The following is an 18,363-nucleotide window of genomic DNA, read 5'->3' on the forward strand; positions in this document are numbered from 1 at the left end:
AGTGAACCTCAGTCCAGGTCTTCCCCTTCAACCCAAACAGATTATGCACAAAGATGCTTCAGACTTGGGCTGGGGAGCAACTCTTGGCCATCTGAAAGTGCAGGCGCTGTGGCCAGAGCCACACAAAAAAAGAACACAACAATGTCCGAGAAATGAGGGCAATTCTGTTGGCCCTTTGGGCCTTCCAACTTTTCCAGACAATGCCACTGTGCTGTAGTATCTCAGCAAATGGGGGGGGGGGTTGGTGGGGGCAAATCTTGCTTGCTTTGCAGACTAGCTCTCTTAGTGTGGGAACTGGCCACCTCCGAGGGCGTTACCCTGCAGGTGGTTTACATTCCTTGACTAAAGAACTTCCAGGCTGACTCAGCAGATCCATCACAAACAACCACAAAGGGATGTTGCACAGGGATGTCTTCCTGGACCTGGGCCACAGGTGGGGTACACGTCAACTAGACCTCTGCCTCCTCCATCAGCAGGCAATTTCCTTCTGCACCAGCCTCCCACACCCTCAGGCAGTGGCAACAGATGCCTTCTCATTTTTGGGACAGGGAAGTTTCTCATTTTTCCCCTTTTCACTTGTACAGAAGGTCCTGCTGAAGATCCAGCAGGACAGACCAAAAATCTTGGTGACTCCCTACTGGCCAAGACAGCATTGGTTCCCCCTACTAGTACAACTGTCCAAGAGCAATCACTGCAAGTTACCTCTCGGAGTGGACCTTCTCGCACAGCACAGGGGATCCCAAATACACCCACAGTGGCAGTTGCTGCACCTCACCCTGTGGCTGATAGGATTCTGATCCCCTTCAGACACCTTTACAATGAGAATGTGCTCACTGGCCTCCAGGAGACCTGGAAACCAAATGCAAGAAAATATTACCTTTCAAAGTGGAAGAAATTTTCTATAGTGTGTCACAAGACAGTTAGATCTGCTTGCAAGCCAGACCCCTCTAATTCTGTCTTACCTGTGTGAATTACTGCAGACTGGATTGGCTTACTCTTCCATTAAAGCTCATCGTCTGCCATTTCAGCATGCCTTACTCTGGATCTCCCCTAGCATCCAGACTGCCAGCAAAGTTGTTAAATGAGTCCTCCACCTGAGCCCCCCCCCCCCAAGAAGCCATGTCTATTACGCTTCCTCCTTTTGGGCCAGCAGACAGCTTCCCTAAAACACTACAAGGAAAACTACTAGTCGTGGCCTTGACCTCAGCCAGAAGAGTGTCAGAGCTGCAAGCCCTCATGGCTATTCAACCTTTCCTGGTATTCCACACTGACAGGGATTCTGAAAACCCTTAATGCCCAAGGTGGTGAATGACCTTACCCTAAATCAAGTCGTCCACCTTCTTACCTTCTTCCCTAACCCATAGAGTGGCAGTGAGGGAGTACCCCATTCCCTGGATGTGCACATACAACTCGGATTTTATCTGCACAAAACCAAGTCCATCAGACAGGCTGATCAACTCTTTGGTCTCCTTCCATCTCATTGCCCTAGGAAGGTAGTAACCAAACTGTTTCAGCCTGGATTTCCAAAGCTGTCACCTTCTCCAACGTATTCCATGGGAAATCCCTGCAGGTTACTGTTAAAACATACTCCACCAGGGCTATGGCCTCCTCTGAAGTCTTCAGGCGTTTGGATGCCTCTACCATTCTTGAAGCAGCCACTTGGTCATCCGTGCACACCTTCACCAAACACTACAAGTTAGATCATGTTTCCAGAGCTAGGGCTGTCCTTCATGGATTTCTGGAGACTTCCTCTAGATGACCACCACCTTCCTCACAGTGAGCTTTGGCACTCGCCCATATGTGATGAATACTGCAATATGGGAATAGGATATAGAAAAGTTGTGTAAAATTTTAACATAACCATATATGTCCTCTTCCAAGTTGCAGTGTTCCTTCTCACCCCCCTTCTCCTGTTATGCTGGATTTCCCTTTCTGGATGGCAGAGGACTGACATTTTCCCTTGCTAGAACTGGTTCTGACTGGGGCTTACAGTTCTGAGTGTCGGTACATGCAGACGTAACTCTTATGGCCCACATTCCACTAGCCACATCAGATGTCCCACGCACCATACAGTGATTGAAAACTTGTATACTGGCTGTACAGGAAGCAAGAGGAGTAAACCCATATGTGATGAATACTACAACATGGAAGAGAAGGGCATCTATGGCTATGGTAAGATTTTACTCAACTTTTCTTTTTCATGGTATGAAAATGGTTAACTTTGCTTGGAAGAGTTTCAGTTAGTCTTCTGAAGAAATCCTTGCATGTTTGTGTTCTTGTGAATGCTGCTGGTGTTAAGAGGTATGTTTTTTGTTTTGCAGTACAGGGCTTGGTTCTTCAGATAATATGTTCGTGTTTCACTGTTGCGGTCATCACATTTGGGTTATCCCTGCCAGGGTAGCCCTCTGGCCCGAATACCAGAGACTTAGTATTTCTGCATTGGTTGCTGTTGCTTCAGGACTGGCATCAAGTTGTCAGTAGTATAAAGTAAGGCAGCCGATGCCATTACATCAGTCTTTCTTGCCACGGAGGCCGAAGCAGTTTGCACAAGTGCCGGTCGGCCTCTGCCTGAATTTCATTTTCCGAATTGAAGCTGAAGTCTTCTAAAGCTAAGCACCCTGTTGGGGATCCTTTTTTCTTGCACTAACCAATGTCAGAAAAAGTTAACAGTTGTGTTGCCTGTGGAAAGCAAGTACCACACTGAGACTTTCACTCTTACTGTGTCACTTGCTTAAGCCCAGACCACGACATCCCCTGCTGTCACTTTTGTTTTTTGTTCAACGCCAGAACTATACGTCGTCGTGCACTTATTGTAGCTGGACATTTTCACTTTCAGTCCTCTAATTCCGATATGGCTTCCTTCTGCTATCAGACAGCAGATCTTCTGAAAAAGGAAGGATAAATGCAGACTGCACAGGTCCAACCCTACCGACGATGCTTCCGTTAAGCTAGTCTGTTCTCCACGTAGCCCCTGATGCCTGCTTCTGTGGATTTGCAGGCTACTACAGAGACCTTTTTGGAGTCCGGTATGCTGCAAAACTCTTCGATTAAGGATCCTGTGGTTGGCTCTCCCTTGGATGGGAAGTACTTCACACTACCGATTCTCGACAGACTGCCACTTTTTCGTCTGCCATTCTTTCGAAAACGACATTTTCTAAGGCCCAGAGTATGAACCACTCCCAAGAAACAGACGACCCACTCTCTGGCACCTGCTTCCTTGCTTCAGTCTCAGATGTTTAAAATGGCAGAAGACCTTGTGCTTATCAGGGGAAGCCAAGCTACCCCTTCCAAAGGAAAGAGATCTGTCCCCAGTAGTTTTATCTGAACAGGAGTCTGACTCTGATTATGAAGACATGCAACCCCTTTCTGCTTGAGGATTCTGATGCAGAGGATTCCATTCCCTTAGCCTCTCCATCTGAGGACTTTTCCTTTGGGGAAACCCTTCATACTTTAAGGGAGCATTTCCAGTGGGAATGTCAGGACTATCCTCAGTCTAAAAAGAGACTCTGGGAATTCTTAGATCTTCCACAACAGACGCCTGGCCATTCCCCCAGTCCTAGATGTGGATGATGTTTTCCTGGAATCCATTTTGACTCCCAACGCCCTACCTTGTGCAACCAGGAAACCTGACCGGTGTTATTCCCTGACTCGCGCAAATTTCTTTTCAAAAATCCTACTGCTGACCCTGAGGTAATTTCTCAAGGGCCTAAAGGTATTAAAGCAGCCTCTGTTGAGAATCCTACCCCCTCAGATAGGTATTACCGAGCACTAGACAGATGGGGTAAAAAAGTATACACCTCTGCTACTCTTGCTATCAGAGCACTAAATTGCTAGTTCCATATGCTAAAATTTCAGCAACATACCATGGAACTTCTAAAACAGGGTCTTCCTTTCCTGCTTGTGCAGAATCTAAAGAGTTACAAGAGTTAATGCATTCTGCAAGTCAAGTAACTAAGCACACCTTACACTGTGGTTTTGACACCCTAGAAGCTTCTTTCTGGGCAACAGTCACCAGTTCTGTCCTTGGAAGGCATTCATGGCTTAAGGAACAGCCCTTGCCAGACCATGTTAAATCTAAATTGTTGGATGCACCCTTGCACAAAGACAACTTATTTGGCACTAAGGGAGAGGAGGTCCTAAAGATGGAAGAAAAAGCAAAATCTATGCAGACAGTTAAGGATTTCTTACAGTTCCAGCCACCCAGGTTCAGTAGGCATTGCCCATCCAAGCACTGGTCCTTTCTTGCTCCCACAAGGTCAGTTCAGCCCAGACTCCATGGAAGCAGACCCCCCCAGACAGCAGCCACAGTGAATGCAGAGATCAAAACAGTGGAATTCCTCCACTTCCAAACCAGGGAGTTCTAAGCCACCCCCTCATGGTAAGAACTCACAATGTCTCTCCACCACCACCCCCTCCCTCTGTCCACCTTCACTTACCCTTGGGAGGAAAAAAACTCCTTTCATGCAAGCACCTGGGCCACCATTACCAGTGACTGCGGAGTCCTCAACAGTGTCCCAGGGATACAAATTTTCTTTCCACACACTTCCAACCCCAAAAGGGTTCCCATATTTACGTCCAAACCAGTAGGCAGAGGTGCCAAAGCAAGTCCTTTCCCTGCTCTCTGATGGCAGTAGCGCACATTCGTACAGAAAAGAAAGACCAAGGTTTCTACTCCAGACTTTTTCTGGTACCTAGAAAAGAGGACACTTGGCGCCCCATCCTCTATCTATCCATTCTAAACACCTTCCTGGTGATAAAATTCAGAATGCTCACCCTACAGCAACTGTTACCCATGCTCTCCAAGGATGCTTGGCTAGCCACCCTAGACCTAAGAGGCCTACCTCCACATTCCTGTCAGGGAATCATGCAGGAAATATCTGTTTCAGGGCAGGATCTCTGCCCTTTCAGTTCTCTCCATTTCCCTTTGGCTTATCTACTGCTCCCAGAGTTTTCACAAAATGTCTGGCTCTGGCCATCGCCTTTTGCAGACAAAGGAATATCCAAATTTATCCATACTTGGACGACTGCATAATTCAGACAGGAAAATCTACTTGTGCACCTGGTCTTTGTAAAGTCCCTACTGACCTCCCTAGGGTACGCGATCAACGAAAAGAAATCCAAACTAGTACCCACCCAAAGGATTATATTCCTGGGAGCAAGCCTGGACACAGAATCCCAGATGACATTCTTTACACTAGAAAAGCAAACTTACCTGACAGCCTACTTCACTCCTCTAGCCACCAGACCCCTGTTATCTGCAAGGAAAATCCTGCAAGCTCTGGGGGTTATGGCATCTTGCATTCTACTCATTCCAGATGCCAGACTGTATATGAGGAAACTTCAATGGTACCTAAAAAGCCTTTGGTGTCAACACTCTCAAGACCTGGAAACTTATACCCATGATACCTTGCCTCAGGAAAGATTTTCTTTGGTGGGCAGCAGCATGCTCCCACAACTAGGGACTAACTTTTCTCACCACCCCCTGCTGCCCAGACCCTCGCCACGTAAGCATCAGACTGTGCCTGGGGTGCACACCTGGACGGCAGGTGCATACAGGGCCAGTGGAGCCCACAGCAAATCCATCTGCACATCAGCCAAAAAGAGATGTTGGCTGTCCAGCAGGCACTGGCAGCTTTCAGGCCCCTTCTCTCCAGGGGCTCTCCTGATTAAAACATATCGTATGAGTATATCAACAAGCAGAGAGGGACTCACTCCTACCCTCTATGCAGGCTGGCTATTGCGGACAACCTCTGCCATGCAACTACACCTGTTAGCACAATTCCTGCCAGGTTCTCTAAACTCTCTGGCAGATCACTTAAGCAGAAGTCTTCTGGACCCACACGAGTGTCAGCTAGACAAAAGGACCTTCTCCCTAAACTCAGAAATGAGGCACCCTGAAGGTCGACCTGTTTGCCTCGCACACCAACCATCAGCCCAGCAAGTTCTGCACCAGGGAGCATCACTGCATGGCTTGGAAAGTGGATGCCCTGTCCTTCCCCTGGGTCAGTCTATCAGTCTATGCCTTTCCTCCACTATCTGTCATTATCAGGGTACTGCTCAAAATAAGGGAGGAAAAAACAAGGACAATTCTTATTGCTCCAGACTGGCCTCGCCAGCACTGGTACCCACTACTGCCCACCCTGTCCCTACTGCCACCATGGCATCTTATTCAGGCCCCAACCCTCCTGACCCAGAGGGAAGGAGAATTAATGCATCCCCAATTGCAGACCCTCAATTTGGCAGCTTGGCTTATTCCTTAACTACTGATCAATCTGCCAACCTCAGTAAACCGGTTCAAGATGTTTTACGTGAGGCCAGATGCCCTAGCACTAGAAAGTCTTATGCTGATAAATGGAAAAGGTTCTGCACCTGTATTCCAACTAAGGGGGCTGATATCCCTCCCTCTCATCCTGGATTACCTAGCTGACCTGCTACACAGTAGTCTCTCTTTTTCCTCTATTAAAATTCATGCCTCTTTCTCTGCTCATTTCCCCACTGAGCACCCTCTTTTCTCACACCCTCTGATTAAACAATTCCTAAGAGAGGCTAGCAACTTGAGGCCCACCCAGTAGAGCACCTACCCCAGCTTGGGACATTAACTTTGTGTTGGAAAAGCTCACCCTGTCCCCCTTTGAGCCAGCATCTTCAGCAGAGTTAAAATTTCTCTTCTGGAAGACAGCTTTTCTTCTGGCTATCAGTTCAACCAGAAGGGTCTCCTTCTACAAGCACTCATGGCTGTGGAGTCCATCTTCCATGCTGACTGGTTTCCCTCAGGACTAACGCATCCTTCATGCCCAAAGTGGTGTCCATTGTGGCTCTCAACCAATCCATTTGCCCACCTTTTTTCCCTAACCCACAGAACAAGGGGGAAAGGATCCTGCACTCTCTGGATGTGCACAGACACCTCAGATTCTATCTAGACAGGACTAAATCATTCAGAAAGTCTGATCAGTTGCAGGTTAGCTTTGCTGCAGGGGCAGAGGGCAAAGCCATCTCCAAACAATTGCACACTGCAACCATTTCTGTTACAAGCAACACGGAAAGCCTCCCCCTAAGGAGGGGTCAAGACGCTCTCCACCAGAGCGGCCTCCACCTCTTCAGCTTTCCTCAGAGTCGTCCCCACCAGGGATATCCAAGAGGTTGCCACCTGAACATCTGTTCACACTTTCACCAAACATTACCACCTGCCTATCTTCTCCAAATCCAGGGCAGGTTTTCCCATTGCAGTCATGCAGGGCATCCTAGCCAGCCCCTAGTCTCCTTGACTGCCTCCACCCTTTTCCTCAGCTTTGGGAATCAACCCAAATGTGATGACAGCGACAGTGAATCACACAGAACGTAGTACAGTTGTGTACACTTACCATAAATGTAGATGTTGGAGTGTATTTATTATTGCAGTCCTGGTTTCCCTCCCTCCATCCCCCTCTTCTCTCTCTCCTTACAAGGGACATTTTGGTATTTACTTTTCTACTGGTGGGGTTCTTCCCACCATAACCTGGCTCCTACTTGGGGGCTCCTGATGGGGCAAGAAAAACTGATATAATGGCGTCAGCTGCCTTACTTTATACTACTGACGACCTGATGTCGGTCCTGAAGCGACGGCAACCAACGCAGAAATACTTAAGCCTCTGGTATTCAGGCCGGCTGATGTCTACCCTGGCAGGGAATAACCCAAATGTGATGACTGCAACACTGAATACCACTCTAACATCTACATTTATGTTAAGTGTATACAACTGTACTTTCTCTTTTGCAGTGCCTTGAAAGGGGAGTCAGCACACCCTTTCCTGCTTTTCACACAGCTCTCCAATTTCCCTTCACACCCCCAAAACGTACTGTAGGTATTTTGTCCAAGTTGCCCTACAAGTATGCATGTTTTGTGTCTGGTTCCTCCTCCAGGACTTATTTTTGTCTGCTTTGTGGACTGAGTGCTTGGGTCATTATTGAACAAAGGAGTGAATCTATATTGTGGTCTTATTCCACTGGTTGCAGGTAGTCACTCGAAACATTTTTTAGCATAAATGGAGAGATGATTGTACATTCACTTGATAATGACTTGATTGTGGGTTTTGATGACAATATGGCTTATTGCTCACAGTAAATGCCATTGTTTCCACCATTCAGGAAAATGTTGTGGAGGATGCCTTGAGTGTGGACCCAAAGCATCACCGCTATTTCGTTGCACGACGTGGACAAGTTTTGAGAGAGATTGCTGAAGAGTATGGTGGTGTCATGGTCAGCTTCCCTCGTACTGGCATGCAGAGTGATAGAGTGACCCTCAAAGGTGCAAAAGATTGTGTAGAAGCAGCAAAGAAACGCATGCTTGAGATCATCGAGGATTTGGTAAGGACCTAATCTAGTGATGTTTATTTTTCACGTTAAATTGGTAAATGATCATTGTAAACTAATGCAACCTTTAAATTTAAAATTCTGGCTTTTATTTTGCTTTAGCATGAGTAGTGCTGTGATGCTTTCTATAAAATTGTGAAGGCATCTGTCTGTCTAATGGAGTAATATTATTTAGCAGTGGACTTGGTGTATATACTAAAGGTTTTATTAGACTAAAGCGACCCAGTGATGCCTTGTACTTTAGGTGCTACAGTGGTATTTTCATTGTACATGGTGCGGCTTAGTTACTGAGTGACCTTCAGAAGACGATTATTAACCCAATTTGGGCTGTTTTGTACTGGCTGTAGCTTTTGACAAGTATGGGTAAAAATCAAAGTTGCATGACTTTTTATACTAGTTGATGGGATGCCATTGCTGGCTTTCCTGGCCAGCTTATTATTTCATGTGGTAATCATCTTTGTGTAGGTCTGATCATAGCCTTAATATTGTCTGACCATAGCTGTGGAACTTAATTTGTGTATGAGAGAGGCTCTTGCATGTTTAATAAACTATGAACTAGCAGGTGGTACTTTGCTATCAGCATGCATTTCCACCTTTTGTAATGCAGTTGTGATGGTGCTAGTGCTGGCTACAAGTATTATTTAGTGGGGTAGCTTTTGACATTCAGTTGTTCCCACCAGCTTGTCAGGTATTTATTTATTTTATTTATTTATTTATTTTATTTTATTTTACATTTGTTGACCGGGCTAGTCTAACTGGACAAATATCTGTTTTCAGTAGAGGCCCGGGGAGAAAAGCTCCAATTACATGAAGTAAACAAAATCATTAACATTAAAAATATTTAGCAAGATACCATAAGTTCAAGGGTGGACTTATACAAAATTAATGGAAACAAAAAAATCAAGCAGAACAATATTCAGAAAATAGTTGGTTAATAATAGAGTTACAAGGTATATTCTTGTAGTTTATGCCCCATTCCTTGACAGACCCTCATCTGTGTAGTCTGTCAGATATTTTCTTCTGTGCAAACACTTCTCCGCAGCCTGTGAAGGTTAACTGCTTCAGGGCTTGGCGAAGTTTGCCTGTCGCTTGTTTTGCTGTGATATTCAAAAGTGCCAGCAAAAAACTCCCTAACATCTAACCTTGAATGCTCAGATGTTTTATGAATACTTAAATCATGCTGAGTGTATGTGGTATAAGGGAAAGATCTGTTAAGACAGGTTTGTTTATATTTCTTGCTGTTGTGGTTTATAATTGAAAACTGAATTTGGTGTTTTGGCTTCCTCTAGCATGCACTGTAGATTAATGGTGCTGCTTATAGCACCAATACCAGTTGGTATCAGATAATCCGTTTTTATCCCTGTTCTCTTTTTGAAAAGGTTCAAACAGCATCGTGTTTAGGTTGCTAGTCTGTTGGTGCAGACAGGCATGAATTGTACGATTATTTTTCACATGCATAACTATTAAGATAAGAGGAAGAAAGTGTCTAAACCACTAATCATGTAATACATTTATGTTCATGGAGATCATAGAGGGGAGCATGGCTGTAGAAGTCTGTTATTTTGAGGAATGAATGGATGGCTGTTGCAGAAAAAATAACAGGCATTGTATTGATAAACACAATGGTAATTTTCTTTGTGCTTATGTAGGATGCCCAGGTGACAATTGAGTGTGTGATTTCGCAGAGGTTCCATCGGTCTATTATGGGACCAAAAGGTTCACGAATCCAGCAGATTACTAGGGACCACAGTGTGCAGATAAAATTCCCAGAGAGGGAAGAGCTCCCAGGTGAGAGCATCTCAACTAGTAGGCTTTCTGTGTTAAATAGAAATGGTGTGTAATTCTAGCATTGTTGAATGATATTGAAGCCTTATTTTCGTTGTTGTGGTCTTAAGTATGAAATATAGAATGCTTAAACAGAAACGTATTTCATTTCATCGTATGAAATACTGTTACAAGCTTGACTGGCCTAGAAAAACAAAACCCAGAATCAGAACTTGTTTGCCATTAATTTGTGCCATGTGGGAGTCATGCCTTTGAAGAGTATATCGCAGACCATTCTTTCCTCAGTAAATAGACTGACATTTGTTAAGAGCTAAGCAATTTTCTGAGCAAAGTGAATTATTTCCACAATAGTTCAGTGTAATATCTCAGACTTGCCTTTCTAACATTTCTAGTACCTTCAGATGGCTAAACATTTGACTTTTGTTGCATGTTTTAAGGTTTTGAATTTTTTACCTTCTAAATGTAATTTGTATGTTGGCTTTGTTATGCTGTGTTGTGGAAGATGCTTGGGTCTGAGCACCTAAACACTTTTTTTTTTCATTGAGTAAACCATTAATGGAAGGTAGACCACCCACCTAAAGGTTTTCTGAGAAATCTGGGGCTGGAACTCCTCTTGAAGATGGCGTCCTTCATCTTATAATGCCACCACATCATGTCTAGTTTCCCTGGCCAGAAGACTTGGACAATTGAGCCTTTTTAGCTTCATGTAGAAAGGATTGCTTGCCTCAACTTGGTTCCTTGATTGCTTACAGGCATGCTGAAAAAAGTCAGACGGATGTGGTTGAGAGTTCTGTTGAGCATGTCCACTTCTGGCCTCTGCAGCCATGGTTCTCCATTCTGGTTTAGTTGACTCAGTAAGAACCTCTGACTCAAGGAAGGAGAGCCCTGTTACAGAAATGGCTGGAAAGGTGGAAGAGCTTTTTCGATAACTTTACCTCCTGGGTCATCTCTCCAAATCATTGCTAAGAAGTGCTGGTTCTGAAATATCTGGTGGCGTTCTTAGCCAAGGGTCTTTTGTACATCTTTGGGCACTTGTCCGTCATTGCAGAAATGTTTGCCAATAGAACCTCTAAGATTGTTTTGCATATGTAAAACAGTTTTTGTAAGGGGGGGGGGCTACATTTAGACTCCCATGAAACTGATTTCTACCCTTGAGACTTTGTGCTCCAAAGGTTGATGACTGGGAATTTGAACCCAGTGTTTCATTACCTCGTAAGTGCTTTTTAGACTGTTCCTTATGGCAGTCACTTCAGCCAAAATAGTCAGAGCTCCAGGACTACTACTGCAAGGAGACTTGGTGTTCTGTAAATATGTATTTTAGGACCAGCCCATTGTGTTTGCCAAGTGTAGCCTGTGAGCTTGAAGTAAATCTGACTGTCCAGCTGTTTGCTTTCGTCTAATTCTCGAAAAGGGAGAAAATCCTGCCATTCCTGGAGTTCCACTGGTAGGTCCGGTGTCCATTGCTTGACAGAAGGATGTTGGACAGACTGAGCAATTCTGTTCAAGCAGGCCCTTTCAAAGTCTTTGGCTGTTTTTCTGATATAAATGCAGTGATGGGACATTAGAAGTAGCAGTTGGGGCACAACCCAGAAAGACTAAGGCAGCCACAAATGCAGCCTTTTTCAAGATTATTTGCAGAAGGCATTTATAAGGCATGTCAGACCTCAATCAACACGATGTCCTTCAAGGATGCAACTGCAGTCCTTACATATGGGTTGTCCTGCCTCAGGCAGCCCTTCGGTCGGCCGGAGTCCAGTCTGGGTCCGGCGTCGGCTGATGTCGCCCTTTCCCCGTCAGAGCGCCTGGGGTATGAAAGCGTCAGCCGACTCCATCTTCTTCAGTCTTTCTTGCCGCACAGCGCCTAAAGCAGAAGCAGTTCGCAAGTGCCGGTTGGCCAGTTCCTGTGTTTTCAGCTACTGAAGTCTTCAAAAAAGCTAAGTACCCCGTTTGGGACCTTTTCTTGCCTCAGCCGATGTCAGATAAAACTGTAAAAGTTAATAATTGTTTAACTTGTGGGAAACAAATACCTCATAAGGATTTCCACTCTTACTGCTTACCCTGCCTAGGCCCAGAACGCAACGTTTCAGCCTGTACAGCTTGTGCTTCTTTCAATAAACGCACTCTTAGGCGTCGGTCAGAGTTTGCACAGGATTATTTTGGGGAAGATTTCTGTTGTATCATGCCGTCGGAGCTTCCGACAGCACATTTACCTAAAAAACGGAAGGATAAGGACCGACACTCGTGGTCCGCGGTCTCGACCGACACCATGCTTAGGCCTACCGCGAGTGTTTGTCTCTTCTGAGCTGGTTTCACAACCGCTACAGACAGACAACACCGCCCCACCGGTTACTTCGGTACCGGAGGCCAGCTCGGTGCCGGTTTCTGTTCTAGCCCAGGATATTTCTGACACCATTTCAGTGGATAAGACTACTCCAGCACGTGGGGCTGCCAGGCCTCCAGTGTCTATGTCCATTAAGGCCTACACACGTGCTAAGGCTGCCAAACAGGCTAAGTCTTTCCCTCCAAGATCTGTTTCTCTGGGATCCACTTCTGGTTCTCAAATTTTAAGTTTAGCTGAGGACCTTATTCTTTAATTAGGGGTTCTCAGCCACATCCAGATAGAGGCTCTCGGCCACCTTTTGTCAAGAGGCCTAGGGTTGCGCAGGTAGATCCCCAGTCCTCCGATGAGGCCTCAGGTGATTCTGCACATTCAGACTACCAGGAAGGAGGCCTTCCCGGCCTACGAGGATTCTGATGCGGAGGAATCCATTCCCTCTGCTTCTGCTCCTGAGGAGTTTTCCTTTGGGGAAACGCTTCATTCCATGAGGGAACACTTCAAATGGCAAGGCCAAGAATACTCAGATTCTAGGAAAAGGTTAAGGGAATTTTTAAAGCTACCTCAGCATAGACCCTTAGCTATTCCTCCAGTTTTAAATGTTTTAGATGTGTACTTAGAATCTAGTGTTCCCCTGACTCCCTCCCCCCTGCCCCTGTCAAGCCAGACAGGTACTACAGGGTCCCAGGCACACATCAATTTCTGTACAAGGGCCATACTGCTGACCCTGAAACTATTTCTCAGGGGCCTAAAAGGGTTTCCTCCACTACTGCTAAGAATCCACTTACTTCGGAAAGAGATTCTAGGGCTTTAGAAAGGTGGGGCAAGAAAGTATATACATCTTCCACCCTTTCTATGCGAGCATTAAATTGTCAATTTCATATGATTCAGTATCAGGAATACATGTTGGATGACTTGCAAAAGAAATTGGCTTCCCCTGAACCATTAGATAGAAAGGGTTACAGGAATTGGTTCATAATACTCAGCAGGTTAGCAACCATTTCCTTCAGTGTGGATATGATGCATTGGAAGCTTCATGTAGAGCAGCAATGACAGGTGCGGTCATACGCAGACATGCTTGGTTAAAGGAACAAACATTGCCAGACCATGTGAAAATTAAGCTTTTGGACGCACCACTAGAGAAACATAAGCTATTTGGTGCTACTGCACAAGAGGTTTTAAAGAAAATAGAGGAAAAGGCAAAATCAGTGCAAACAGTCAAAGATTTCCTCCAGGTACAGCCTCCAAGATTCAGCAGGAATTGGCCTTCAAAGCATTGGGCCTTTCCAGACAGACGAATTTCAGAGAGGCAAAAACAGACGTGGCAGAGGTAGAGGGCAAACTCGAGGCTCCTACAGAGGATGCCAATGGCAGCCTCCGAACCAGAGAGGTGGGGCAGGACCTTCCACTGCTCCGCAGGGACGATCTCAATGACTTGACTTTGACTCCGCCATCCAGGGCTCAATTAGAAGCACCTTTGGGCGGAAAATTATCTTTATTCTCACAAAATTGGCACAATATTACAAAGGACAAATGGATACTGGACATAATAGGCAAAGGATACAGACTCCATTTTCATACACTACCAACAAGACATGGCAGGCCAAACCTGCCACCAAATCAAAGGGCAGAGGCACTCAAATAACAAACCTACTTCAAATAAGAGCAATAGAGAAGGTTCCTTCTGCAGAACAAGGCCAAGGATTTTATTCAAGACTGTTCCTTGTTCCAAGAAAAGAAATCCAATGGAGACCCATTCTGGACTTGTCCGCACTGAATACTTACCTTATTGTGCCAAAATTCAAAATGCTGAATTTACAGCAACTCCTTCCCATGCTGGGCAAGGGGTCTTGGCTGGTAACTCGACCTCAAGGAGGCATACCTGCATGTCCCAATCAGACAAAGTTGCAGAAGATACCTCAGATTTCTTGCAGGCTCAGAGCATTATCAATTCTCAGCATTGCCCTTTGGCTTATCTACTGCGGCCAGAGTGTTCACGAAATGCCTGGCATCAGTAATTGCACATTGCAGACTCCAGGGGATACAAATATACCCTTACCTGGACGACTGCCTTATACAAGCGGACAGCCAACAAGCCTTGTTAAAAAAAACTTGGACTACGTCATTCACCTACTGCAGGCCTTGGGATACACAGTCAATATTCAGAAATCAAGTCTCGTACCATCCCAACAAATACCTTTCCTGGGTGCCACACTGGACACAAACACCCAGATGGCGTTTCTGACAAAAGAAAAACAAAAACAATTACCAGAATACTTCAGAAAATTGGCAACTCACACCCAGATGACTGCAAGGAAAATCCTGCAGGCCCTGGGTTTCATGGCATCTTGCATTCTTCTGATCCCACACGCAAGGCTGCATATGAGGAAACTACAATGGTATCTAAAAAGTTTATGGTCTCAACACAGCCACAGCCTGGAAGCATTGATCCCACTCATTCCATGCCTTCAAAAGGAATTTCTGTGGTGGGCTCAAGCAAGCCAGATAAACAAAGGTCTGCCTTTCAGCAAGCCTCATACAAGTCAAACCATAACAGACGCCTCAGACCATGGATGGGGGGGGGCGCACATGGAGGGCAGATGCATTCAAGGACAATGGACACAAAAAGAAAAGCACCTGCACATCAACCAAAAAGAAATGCTGGCAGTGATGCATGCAATCAAGGCCTTCGAAAAGTTCATGCATCAGGGCTATCTACTAATAGACAGAATACCACAGTTATGTGGTACATAAGCAAGGAGGTACCCATTCCTACCCTCATTGCAGACTGGCAATGAATCTCTGGGACATCTGCCTACAATTGAAAATAGAGCTACAATCCCAGTTTGTACCAGGGAAGGACAATGTTCTGGTGGACAGCCTAAGCAGAAACATCATGGATCCACATGAATGGATGTTGCATCCAGACATTTTCTTACAAATAACTCAAGCATGGGGAAGGCCGGACACAGATCTTTTTGCCTCCCACCTCAATCACCATCTGAAAAAGTTTTGCGCAAGGACATACCATCCTCAAGCATGGAAGGTGGACACTCTCTCCTTCAGTTGGAACTCTCTAACACTATATGCCTTCCCACCTCTTCCTTTGATGACCAAGGTGTTACTAAAGATCAAGACAGAGCAACCGAAAGTCATACTGATAGCTCCAGACTGGCCAAGACAACACTGGTACCCACTGCTACGGAGCTTGACACACACCAATCCGTGGCTCCTTCCTCAAAGGCCACTTCTTCTGACACAGCACAATTACAGGACACTACACCCCAGCTTGAAAACATTGAAGCTGACAGCTTGGAAGATTCCATGACTATGCCTCAGGATACACGTTCCAAAAGGGTAAAAGATATCCTGGAGGCACGCAGACCTTCCACTAGAAAAACATACTCAGCAAAATGGAAGAGATTTCTTATCTGGAACAGCAAAAAGGGTCAAGACCCATCAGTGATGAGCATTCCACAGATCCTAGAATATTTGGCTGAAATGCTCCACAATGGCCTTTCATATTCTTCCATAAAAATACATGCTTCAGCAATATCTGCCAAATATAACACTGATCCGCCTGTATTTTCTCACCCATTGCTAAGACAGTTTCTAAGAGGTATAAAGAACATCAACCCTCCAAGGAAACCACCAGTGCCTGCATGGGACCTCAACTTCATGCTGGAAAAAATTAACTCTTCCTCCCTTTGAACCAGCAGCATCTTCAGAGTTGAAATTTCTGTCTTGGAAGACAGCTTTCCTTCTGGCAGTAACCTCAGCAAGAAGAGTCTCTGAGCTACAGGCCCTTATGGTAATACAACCATTTCTCATTTTTCATCAGGACAGAATTTCCCTGAGAACCAATCCGTCATTCATGCCAAAGGGTGGTATCCAGGGTGTCCTTGAATCAAGCTATTCACCTGCCTACCTTCTTTCCCAATCCTCAAAATAAAGGGGAGAGACTTCTGCACACCTTGGACATACACAGACAGTTGCGCTACTACTTGGACAGAACAAAGTTTTTCAGAAAATCTGACCAGCTTTTTGTAGCTTACGCTGCTGGATTGCAGGGAAAAGCAATTTCCAAACAGACAATTTCTAAATAGATTGGAAATTGCATTCGATTCTGCTACTCTTTTCATGGAAAAGCTGTGCCATCTGACATCAGGCCACATTCCACCAGAGCTACAGCCACCTCCACAGCCTTTTTAAGAGCAGTGGTAACAAAGGACATTTTAGAAGCTGCTACATGGAGCTCCGTGCATACATTTTCCAAACATTACAACCTGCCTTTATATTCCAAATCCAGAGCAGGGTTTGCTTCTGCAGTCCTGCAGGGCATTTTAGCTACACCATCTTTGTCTTAGTGCCTACCACCCCCAGGTTGGCTATGGTATTCAACCCATGTGTAAGGACTGCAGTTGCATCCTTGAAGGAAATAGTACAGTTTTGTACCTACCATTAATGTAGATGTCCGATAGGTATGCAACTGCAGTCAGGTTTTCCCTCCCACCTACCCCTCTGTGGTATTCCTTTGGGTTTCTACTCCTCATTTTAGCTACCTGGGGTAATCTTTTATGGTGCATTTGTTTTTGTTATTGTACTTGTCTGGAATTTTTTCTCTCTTTTCAAAATTTAGCCTTCCTTAGAGGGCACCTGGCATCTGGGGCAAGAAACACTGAAGAAGATGGCGTCGGCTGACGCTTTTATACCCCAGGCGCTCTGCCGTCGGGGAAAGGGAGACATCAGCCGACGCCGGACCCAGACTTTGGAATCCGGCTGACCGAAGGGCTGCCTGAGGCCGGACAACCCATATGCAGGGATTGCAGTTGCATACCTATCGGACATCTACATTTATGGTAGGTACAAAACTGTACTTTCTCCTTAGACTAAGTATTAGACTACTACTAACAAGTAGGGGAGCATGCTAGACCATGGGATCTCATGAGCTTTTCAGGCCTGGTACTCAGGGTGGGTTCATGCCTCTAATAGGAGTGCACTTGAGAAGGCTTCTCCTAAAAGCAAAAAATGATTTGGATTCTACTACTTGCATGCCATGTGTGACGATCCACCACTGAACCAGTAATCCAGGAACTTCAAGCCTCCCCACTGGCAACAGTCTGGGATTTACACTGGAAGGGATGACAAGTATATATACATACACACACACACACACACACACACACACACACACACACACACACACACACACTATATTTCCAGATGCAGCTCTCTGCATCAAGTGCAATTTCCCTTAAGAGCTCACACTGTGACCCCATAGTCAGTCCAGGGCAAGTTTGTTGGTCTCCAGATCCCCAGTAAGACTCCCCACTAGCACAGCTATAGAGCGGAGATCTCAGCTGAGCGACTGACCCAAGACCTCCAGCACCCTCTGTCCAGCCAGTGCTTCGTGTCCCTGCCCAAGTAGCTGAGACACACACTTTGAGGTATACATACAGGGAAAGGCTGGCACAGGGTTACTATGTCTCCTTTTGGCCAGACTTTAAGGTAGATGTTCATCGTGTTACACTGCTGCAGTCATTACACTAGGGTTATCCTGCCGTCAGGCGGTTCCCCAGTCGGCCTGAGTTCCAAAGTCTTGGTCCGGCGTCGGTTGCTGTCGCCTCCTCCCTGACGTCAGTGTGACAGGGGTATATAAGATGCAGCCGACGCCTTTTTCTTCAGTCTTTCTTGCCGCGCGGTGCCCAAAGCAAAAGCAGTTTGCAAGTGCCGGTCGGCCGACTCCTGAGATTTTAATTTAATTTCCGAATCCAGATCCGAAGTCTTCTACAAAACTAAGTACCCCGTTGGGGAAACTTTTTCTTGCCTCAGACCGATGTCAGTAAAAGTTAATAACTGTATTTTTCTTGTGGGAAGCAAATACCTCAAGGATT

At 45.6% G+C, this 18,363-nt stretch overlaps 1 protein-coding gene across 1 annotated transcript in view; it reads left to right on the forward strand.

The window, feature by feature from the left end:
• Positions 1–18,363, forward strand: part of LOC122801243 (high density lipoprotein binding protein) — a 1,918,659-nt gene that overhangs the window by 1,219,456 nt on the left and 680,840 nt on the right. Inside the window, exons 18-19 of the mRNA XM_044070795.1 lie at positions 8,125–8,343; positions 9,999–10,182. Coding sequence (XP_043926730.1) covers positions 8,125–8,343; positions 9,999–10,182 — 403 coding nt within the window. The remainder of the gene's footprint in view (positions 1–8,124; positions 8,344–9,998; positions 10,183–18,363) is intronic.

This window comes from Protopterus annectens, chromosome 4.part1 (genome assembly GCF_019279795.1).
Source record: "Protopterus annectens isolate FY-2018-M chromosome 4.part1, PAN1.0, whole genome shotgun sequence".
Taxonomy (NCBI): domain Eukaryota; kingdom Metazoa; phylum Chordata; order Ceratodontiformes; family Protopteridae; genus Protopterus; species Protopterus annectens.